A 10128-nucleotide genomic window follows, 5' to 3' on the forward strand; every position below is an offset into this window, starting at 1 on the left:
ACGTATAACGTATTCCTCTCATAAGATCACGATGACCGTGGCCGTGAATGTAATTGATATGCAATGTACACATAGCTGCATTCGTGCACTATGATTCCGGGTCAGTCATAGATCAATTATAGGATCATTTCCCTATTGGATTTTTAAGAAACCTCTTAGACGATTATTGTTTCGAAAAAGAACACCTTCTCTGTAGTACAGTATCATTTAATCTATAGTTTTGATTTTTTATGAGGTAAGTAGGTTCATTGTGGAGAAATACTGGCTCCCTCAATTACGTTATATATTTTGTTAAATACAATTTTGTTTGCATATTCATAATTATGTAAAAGACCCACTTATTTTATACATATTTTGGTAAACAATAGAATAATAAACAGATCGTCCATTACTGATAGTGTCACAACCAGATTTAGTACACAACTATGTACATACAATGTAATTTAGGCATCACGTTTTAGAACGTATGAATTTAAATTTGCATCAATTAACCTTTAAGAATATGGTTAAAATATTAAAATAGGAAGTGAAGGAGAACTTAATTTTGTACATGAACAATCCCGACTGTACCTACATATTTGTTTCTTGAAAATACAATTTCATAATAGGCTCAGTAAATACATAGGTAGGTATTCGTGCCCCCTTTCTTGACACCTAATTGGAAACCTGTAAATAATAATGTAACCAAACGATTTTATTCTTTTTCCCCAACAGCATTTTTAACGTTAAAAAAAAACTTTAGAATAAGCTGTCATCTTACATAGGTACACTTAACGTTTTAACGGAACCATCAAACAACGTAAAAACTTTTAAGTCAGGTATGCATATTTTAAGACAGAGGCATATTTTTAAAAGCCTATCTCTCTTGTTTCAGGACAAATTGCTCAATAAACTGGAAGAAAATGAACCGGAACTCGCCTCTTCGCCTGATGAAGAAGTAAGTGTATAGCCACAAGTAGCAGCTTCCTTGAGTTAATATACCTAATATGAAAAGATAAGACTTTACCCCTAGCTATACCTAAATCTGTATAACATATTCTAAGAAACAATAGAGCTTTTAAAATTTCTGAGTCTTTTCGAGGAAGATTCCAATAACAGTTTAGATACCTACATAAATAATTTTACCTACTATATACTTAATTGCGCACAAAAAATGCATTGGCTAATTTTCATAACGTCATAATATGCTTTATCTCGTAGGTATATACTTTAATGTGTTATACAAAACACAATATAGTAAACAAGTAGGAACTGAAACCTGAAAAATATGCAAGCCTTTAAAATTAACTCCAGAATAAGGTACTGTAGCGCGTGGTGCGCCAGGAACCGGGGATCCTCAGGATATTAAATTAAAACATTCAATAATAACTTTAACTTTGCGTTTATTCGCTGACTCGGGGGTGAAGTCACACACTTCAATATATAAAAACTATTCTATTTCTATTTATATCATTGTCCGGCCAGTATCAATTACAATTAATAAAACCTACTTCTAATCTACTTCAGTACTACATCTCTACATCAGCTACGCCCTTAGGATAAAGTTGAACTTTATCTCAAAAGCGCAGCTTTAGGCGGACAATCATATAAATGTTACCTGCCTAAACCTATCAGAACTTTACCTACGCACGGAATTAACAATAACACGTCCCTTACAATGGGATAGTTAACGATAACATGCGTAGTCAATGATTTAATTGTGCCATGTTGCACCACAATAACGCACGTTAGCATTAACTCGCACGCAACAAAAACCGTGCGAAAAAGTTGCGTGGCGTGTTGCTAACAGCAAAGGATATTCAAAGTGAACACCCGTCCTGAAGGGATTACTTTTCAAGCGAAGAAAAACTCTGTATTGACAACTTATAACTTCGCCGGACGCTAACGTGTCAGATGAAGGGATAAGTCACCGTTATCAAAGTTTCTCACCTATCGTGTAATTAAACATCTTACCCAATAATTATTTTTTACAATTTAAAAATGTAAATTATATGCTGGAAAATAAATAAATACCAAAAGAATGCTAATTCAAAAGCATTTTAGAGCAAACATTTTAGTAGTATTGACAGCACTTTCAGTTAAGTTGTTACTTAGTTAAATTTTGAATTACACGTAAGTTTCATATAAAACACGATCGGTAGATACCTGCGAACTTACAGGCTTGATTAACAGAGGAACGTTTACCTAGATGAAACAAAAGATATTCTTAATCAAGTTTCTCATCCTACTGGAACGAGGTTCATTAATGCAGCGAGATTAAACCTGAATTAGCAACATTTTTGGGTTTCATTAACTTTTTAATACCACGCCGTGGGCTTTTCTGCAGCGTTACATTTTCATATTTTTGTTTACGCCCCACTTTCCTCACATCCTGCTATATCGCAATGCGGCAGAGGGAACAACTTATTTCTACTACCTATCTAGTATTTTGCTATGGCTTCATGTGGGGAAAATAAAAAATGTTCAGACAAATCTTCATTCATCGAACCCGGCCGAAGTCCAAATCAAATACTACCTCTATGGTTCTGCCAAGATAAAGGCTGAGAATGAACGCCTGAAAGAAGTTCATTACTCTTTGCGATGTTAATGGACTTAGGGACGAATTGCAAACTCAGTCCGAGTTCACATTTAAGTTTCTTACATAGATAAGTAACAAGTAGTTTTACCAAAAAAATCACTCTATCTATTGGTGAAAATCGCATGGGAATTCGTGCAGATGCATTCGTGCATCACGCACGTAGTAGGTACCTAGGTTCTTTATATTGCAGGCACCTGTTCGGTTTTAACAATCATAAGACAATGTGAAGATCATAAAATTTTAAGTCTGACACTTAATTTGACATTGAAACAGCAACTTTAGGTAATCTCTAATCGGAAACAAGTGAAAGTTAGAAACGGTGAACAATGAGTGGTTCCGGCGCAAACAGCTGACGATCGACCTTGGTGCAGATCAAGGCGTCTGCTTCAGAACTAATTTCGTAATTTACTTCATTGAAATGTTATTCGATTAATTAATTTAATTTATAATTAATTATCTAGGTATTTTTTATACTTTTAGTAGATAAGTCAAGCGCAGATACTGTGCTATCTTTGTCCAAAATTTGAAATATTTAGGTTTTGATAACTTTTTAGATATATAGGAACCTACTTCTTATAACTTATAACGTAGCCTAAGTATCTATAAATCATTTGTTCCAACGATTTCGTAATAAATTGTCATTCATCTATCTTTCTACAAATCAAATAAGATCACGAATCCAATCTAAAGTCAAATCAAGTCTAGATTCTAAATATCCATATATAGTAACCTTGATATTAGATATCTAATAGTTACTTATATCATTTTACGTTACACAATACACGACATTCCCTTCACCGGAATATTTGAGTCATTATTTTAGCAAGTCCACAGTCCAAGTTATAAAAACAAAAATGAACTTCGAAATTTTTTTAATATTAGGTCATGCTAATGCAAAACTCAACACAGGCTATTTTAGTGTCCATCATAAGGTGATGGGACCAGGATATCCTTGGCTAAGTCTCCAACGCATCCAACAAAATGAAGCCCAGGCATACTTATTTCGCTTCTTCGTAATGCAAGAATTCTATCCGCTCTCTCTTGTACAAACTTTGTTAAGCACATAGGTAGGTAGTTTGTTCATCAACTAACAAAGCTCTTTTCTACATTTCAGTGTGTAATATGTGTGAACGCGAAGGCGACGATGCAAACGTCGCCATGCGGACACCGGGTAGTGTGTCGGCGGTGCTTCGTGAAGACCATCCAAATGGCGGTCAGCCAGCGACTGCTGCCGCTGCGGTGCGTCATCTGCCGCGCCAAGATCCTGCGGCTGAGGCAGGCTCCGAGGCTTGTTACCAGCAAGAGCTGGCAGGTGAGATACATACCTATATGTATATGCACTTAGGTATAGAACCTACTGGAATACAAAACGATGTAGAATAGATAGAGCATGATACTGGTTTCATTGATCAAGATATATGATCCGACTTATGAAAAAGTAGTTTTAAAGGTTAACCTCTGTGTTCCTGATGAAGTGGATGAAGCTTAGCACAAAGGGTAGGGTCTGATCCAGATTTTTTAAGAACTGCTATTGCTCTCACTCAATCATCTCTCACTCTCTCACTCAATCAATATATGTACCTTCTTGCTCAGATAATAACCAGTTTGACTTCTTTTTCCAGGTGTCAAGCGGTAGCGCGAAGTCATGGGGCGTACCGGGCTCGGTGTCCAGCTACTCTGTAGGCGCGCGCTCCGTGCCCGCCTCGGCCTCGCTCTACTCCGTCACTAGTGGCGAGTCTTCCCTCTCTGGTAGATATTACTCCTCCACTACCCTGATAAGTCACGGGATAAGCCGAGTAAGATTGAAACTTTGCATGCATCCTGTAGATGACAGAAAACCTACGACTACCATCTGTCTTTTAGAGGACTTTATACGGTAGAAACGATAAGTAACTAGAAAACCTGACACTGTTGGTCGTTTCAGATTTTAATATATACAATAGAAACGATAGACCTAGATAACGTTTGGAAGTAATTCTGAGTCATACTTGTACAATCCAGGTGTGTCTTCCGTGTCATCGAACAGCGGAGGGAATGTCGCGAACAGTTGTTCGACGAAGCTGTGCGGCGGTGCCAAGTGCGGGGGAGCATGCCTGGGCGCAGTGCCCCGGACATCCGTGCCGCCGCGCCCTCGACAACCTGCCTCCAACTCGCTGAGACGCTCACAACACCATAGTATGAAGGTAGACATCGACGTCATATTATGAGAATTCGCAGAAAAAGATAATCAATCTATACGAAATAAAGCTAGAGATTTTGTTGAATGTTAATTTTTCTCTAAGAATATGACAATTAAGAAACCTTTTTCTCTGTTATTACAGGCACGGTTACAAGATTATCAAGTCCATAGCTACACGGGAGGTCCGGCGGCTGGAGAGCCGTCGGGCAGGTTACCTCCGATCAGGGAGTTCCAGAGAGAATTTCGCGAAGGACGAAGAGAGAGTGCTGCTGCTGCCTCCGCCTCTACTAGAATAAGGTAATCAATAGAAATTTCCTTTAAAATCGATTCATTTAAAATGTCTTTGATGATTAATATAGATGACTATAGACCTTCTCAATACTGTATTTCCAATCATTAAAATAAATGTTTTATTCCACAGGTGTGCCCAGAAAATTGTAACACAGTTAGAAACGTCGCCACAAAAAGACAAACAACACTTCTTCCGGCCACTAAAACCTTCAAATAAAGACGACCCGCCCGACTCCAGAGATCACAGCAAAGAGACTGAACGGAAAAAAGATAACCCCAAATCAAAGCCCAAAAAGGATGACAAGAAGAAAAAAGATGATGAAAATACCAAACAGGAAGACAAAAGCAAAAAGGATGAAAGTAGTGACAATAGGAAAAATGAAATAGCTGAGAAGAAGAAGGAAGAAAAGATGAGGCTTAAGGCGGAAAAAGAGGCTAAGAAAGAAGCCAAGCTTCAAGCCAGGGAAGAGGAGAGACAGGCCAAGCTGCTCGCGAAGGAGGAGGAGAAACAAGCCAAACTAAAAGCGAAGGAAGAGAAGAAAAAGGCCAAAAAAGAAGCAAAGCTCGCCGCGCAGGCTGAGAAGGAAAAAAACAAATAGAATTATAACGTTTAAATTTTACATTGTAGAAACTCGTAGCCGTCTTAAATTTTAGAATTGAAAATTGTTATCATTGAGAAATCGTAAAAACAATTTTAAATAGCGTATGTCTAACAGTCTATTGTAGTCCATATTACTAACAATAAATTAGATACTGTTAGTTTAAATTTTATTTTTTTACTTCGATCGGATATGATGATTGTGTTTACGCTTTGATACTGATTTTTACAATTTTGTTATAATTATCTAGCTTAGTTGCAATTTCAAATCGAAATTGTTATTTAACTTAGGAATGTTGTAAATATTTTTAAAGTCAAAAATGTTATTATGAGAAGCAATCTAATACATAGTTGTTGGGTCATAATTGGAACTCTACAAACTGCGAAGACTGAAAGAACGGGATAATGAAATCATATCGTTTTGTAATTTAATTGAGTAACAGTATAGTTAAGAGCTTCGTGCATACAGCACCGCCGATTTATTTATGTAGATTTTATCGTTCTTAGTTTGTCTGTAGTTGAAGCTTTTTAGAATCAATTACTATATAATTTCAGATTATTTACCTACTTCTTCAATACAAAAGTTTAAATTGTAATAAATAATGCTAAGATATGATTTTCTCAAATGCCTTCTTGATGATTCTAAATCTTTGTGATTCAAAATAACTTATCCACTCTATTTGGATATTTAAAATAATTTTCCTGAATAAAATAAATCCTTCCTATTTCTACAGAACCCATATGACCGCAGTAACATGATTATAATATTAACTGCATTAAAGTTAAATAAATAGCATCATATCAGGCATTTAGCATACTGCTAGGTAAGTGTTGACATTAATTTTGTAAGGGTTCCACAAGTCGGAATTTATTATTGTCAATCGTTAGAAATTTCCTGTAAAATAAATAACAATGTTACCATAAGCCTTACTCTTTTATTTATACCCAAAATATCTTAGTACATAACATTTTCAACAATCTTGGGCGCAAAATATTGTAGGTAAGTAAATAAATAACAACAAAATCACATAAAAAACGTGACATAGGTAGTACTGGGTTGCATGTAATAATGCCAGTTGTTCAAATAAAATTGTTATGAAACAATTAATAGTTTATTTATCTACACTGAACTATGTGACAATACACTTGATTACTAGTATACTATGGTCAGCAAAATTTCTATAATAGTAACATTTAATAGTATTTATTCTTTGTAATCATCACCCATGCGGTCGTACATTTCTTCACCGGTCTTCTTGTTAATGCGGTGGTACTTGTTGACCAAAGGTTTATAATAGTATGCCTGGTAGTCCTGGCGCTCAGCCATCTTTTTGATGATCTGTTGTTCCAACTTACGCAACTTCTGCCTCTGCCTTTCCTCGTCAATAGCGTGCATGAACTTTTCATAGTCCTGGAAAATTAGATAAATACTCGAATTAAATCAAAACTAATATTATAAATGCGAAATGTCAGTCTTTTCTTCACGCCTAAACTACTGAACCAATTTGTGTGAAATTTGGTACAGACATAGTTTGGAACCTGAGAAAGAACAAAGTTTTTGTTACAAAAAATAAATAAAATTTATTGTGGGCATCTATTGGTCAAAATTCGGCATCAATTCAGTACTATAATGTCGAGCTGTCAGTAGAATAATGGGAAACTAACATTTTCGCCTTTTTAGATCAGAGCTCATTACGTTGATTTTTAAGAGTTCTTTAGAATATCTTCCCCATTTCATATTTAAAAAGATCCCGCGACATCGGGAACTATGTGGGTAAAACCAAAAATCTGCCCGAAGTCACTTTTCCACGCGAACGAAGTCGTGGGCAAAAGCTAGTAACATAATATATGAAATACAAACAGTACATAATGACCCCATAAAAGTAAAGAGTAATATTTTTGGGGCAGGAGTAGCCTGAAAGCTAAAGCTGAAGCCACTGCCCCCAAAATCCTTAAGATAATGGTCACCAAAGAATGGACTGTGACCTAGGAAGTGCCTCATCTGAGCTCCACACGCCAGTTAATTAGTAACTCAGATACAGTTAGTTCTTAGTATCACGGATAATAAAAACTGTAGACTTCAGACGTGACTCCCTATGTGATCTAAAGATCCTTTTTAATAATAATAAAGCTTATGATGATAGATCAGACACAGATAGTCTTTTTCAATTAAGAAAGGTATGAGACAGTATGGAAAATATTTATAATGCATATATGTTTTAAAACCATATTTCTAAATTAGAAACTTTTGAATGAATTAATCATGAAACAATAGAAAATCGATTGTGTTTTGCATATATCTGCACGCCGGCACGCAATGGGTAAAAAGTACTAGAACTCAAATGGAATCTATACTCAGTACCGCTACCCCAGTTGTTCCTTTGCAAAGATACAAGTTTAGGAAGTTCTACTATATAAAGCTACTATTAGTTCTACCATTATACACCTATGAGAAAATTTCAATTTCATATACTCCTCAATAGTCAGTTGGAAAAAGAATCAGGTTTATCTTAAAACTAAGTAGTTAGAATCCAATATAGTGACGTTACCTGCTGGGGGTTTTGGTGAATATAACGGGCAATAAATCTAGTGATTGGGTGGCGGTGGTACTCCCAGTGTTTTGGTTCATAACCCTCAGGGATGGGGGTCAGCTGCGCAGGCCCGATGAACACGTTGCTGTAGAAAATGATGGCCCCAACCGGTATGAGACCCAGCATGGCGTAGAAGTGGAACATATCCTTGAACTTGTGCCATTGCCATCTGACAAACAAAAGTTTAGGTTAGAAACAAACTATCAAAAATATTCCCAAGCTAAGATACAACAAAAATTAAGGTAAATTAAACATTTCTTACTATAAATTTTGAGACAGACACTAAATTTCATAAAAATAACAAACAATAGCAAAAAAAATTGGTTAGGTAATCACTGAAAACCATCATCACCTGGATGGTTGTAAGACAAAAGTTTTCGCCCCATGGGATCCGTTCAAGGCTTTACTTGTTGTAAAGGTGGCATTTTGGATAGTAGTTGGTGTTTTAATCTGGTTTTTAAGCAAGTTTATGCCGAAAGATCGGCCTAGAGCACTCCAAGACACCATTTTTTTAACAAGACTATTTTGACAGATGCTGTCAAATGCTGCCAGCCACAGTCTGTCACTAAAATTGATTTAATTTTCCATAATGCGTTTTCGGTTTTCGCGTTAAGTTTTTCTTAATATTTTCATCGTCTAGATTTTATATCGCATAAAATAAAAAATCCTAAGCATTTGAAACTTATTTAATTACTTACCGGTACCAATCCATAATCTAAAACTTTTGTCGTACATATTTTATGAATTGTCTGTGGTTTTCACTTTTTAATAATGACAGTTTCACAAAACCGCGAAACTTTGAATACAAAATTGTATTTGTACCTAAAAAAATCACAATAGGCATGATGACAGTAATCAAAAATCATTAAAATAATATATTTATTAAATTAAACTTGAAGCTTGGAATATAAAACGCGCATTGTTTTCTTTATTAATAATGTGATTAATATGTATTTTTATAAAATAAAATTACGAAATAAGGCAATCCGCCATGATATCTTGAACACCAATCAGAGCTCGTGACGTCATCTCTGAAAACAACTCGCGCGAAAGCGCGCGAACGTCACATTTCGTTATTGTGAACTTCCACTGCGATCTTTGTTTTTAATTAATTAATTGTTTATAACACGAGTTATGGAGCCCGGATTTATCAAGGCAAACAGCGCTAATTTGCCTAGAATGGATATCATAATGCTGGGAGAGTTTTTGGCATCAAATAAAGATTTTTGTTCAGCTGAATTTAGAAATGTTAAAACTTCCATGTAAGTATACTAGTTTAATTAAAAAAACTTCCATTTAAGTGTATTAGTTTAATTAAAAAAAACTTCTATGTTAGAATATTAGTTTAATTAAAAACAATTTTAGTTATAAATAATTCCAAATAAACACATACATATAAATACATGATATGAATAAAATGCGTAATATAACAGCAATGAGAGATGAAACCTAACCTCGAAATAGTTATTTACATTATAAACTATGCTAGAATCTAGAGAACTATGTAATAACTACATCAAAGTGATCTTCACAAAAATAAAGATGTACCCTGGGCAATATTGCTTTTGAATCTCGCCTTGCAAGTTTAAGCCACTTGTTTCGTATTTTTTTATTGTGAGGAACGTACACAAATAACTTATCAGGAGTTGTTTTGAGATGTGTTCTTACACTGGGGGACCCACAACACCTATGCACTTTCGAATTCATATTTAATAACACAAAAAACTTAATTATTGCTCGAGCGTTGTTTACTTGCGTCCTTGTAATTTCAGTCGTGACGTCACAAGTGACGACATGACACTGACAAGCGTTTTCGCGCCGGATTCAAAGTGGACAGAGGAAAATGCAATTATTTGATAAAAAAACTTCGCATTTTCTTAAAATTAATATT

At 35.3% G+C, this 10128-nt stretch overlaps 2 protein-coding genes across 3 annotated transcripts in view; one reads left to right on the forward strand and one right to left on the reverse strand.

Moving 5' to 3' along the window:
• LOC124638797 (vicilin-like seed storage protein At2g18540) overlaps window positions 1-6214 on the forward strand; it is a 76169-nt gene extending 69955 nt beyond the window's left edge. For both annotated transcript variants that reach the window (XM_047175903.1, XM_047175904.1), the window contains 6 exons: window positions 875-937; window positions 3693-3890; window positions 4201-4327; window positions 4580-4761; window positions 4900-5054; window positions 5179-6214. In XM_047175903.1, the coding sequence (XP_047031859.1) occupies window positions 875-937; window positions 3693-3890; window positions 4201-4327; window positions 4580-4761; window positions 4900-5054; window positions 5179-5647 (1194 nt within the window). In that variant the 3' untranslated portion in view covers window positions 5648-6214. The remainder of the gene's footprint in view (window positions 1-874; window positions 938-3692; window positions 3891-4200; window positions 4328-4579; window positions 4762-4899; window positions 5055-5178) is intronic.
• Window positions 6215-6561: 347 nt separating this feature from the next.
• LOC124638800 (NADH dehydrogenase [ubiquinone] 1 beta subcomplex subunit 5, mitochondrial) lies at window positions 6562-8782 on the reverse strand. Its single transcript, XM_047175906.1, has 3 exons — window positions 8590-8782; window positions 8196-8406; window positions 6562-7057 (listed from the first exon to the last, which is right to left on the reverse strand). The coding sequence occupies exons 1-3, from the start codon at window positions 8742-8744 to the stop codon at window positions 6851-6853; spliced, it is 573 nt and encodes a 190-aa protein (XP_047031862.1). The 5' UTR covers window positions 8745-8782; the 3' UTR covers window positions 6562-6850.
• Between the last annotated feature and the right edge of the window lie 1346 nt (window positions 8783-10128).

Source organism: Helicoverpa zea, chromosome 18, assembly GCF_022581195.2.
Source record: "Helicoverpa zea isolate HzStark_Cry1AcR chromosome 18, ilHelZeax1.1, whole genome shotgun sequence".
NCBI lineage: Eukaryota > Metazoa > Arthropoda > Insecta > Lepidoptera > Noctuidae > Helicoverpa > Helicoverpa zea.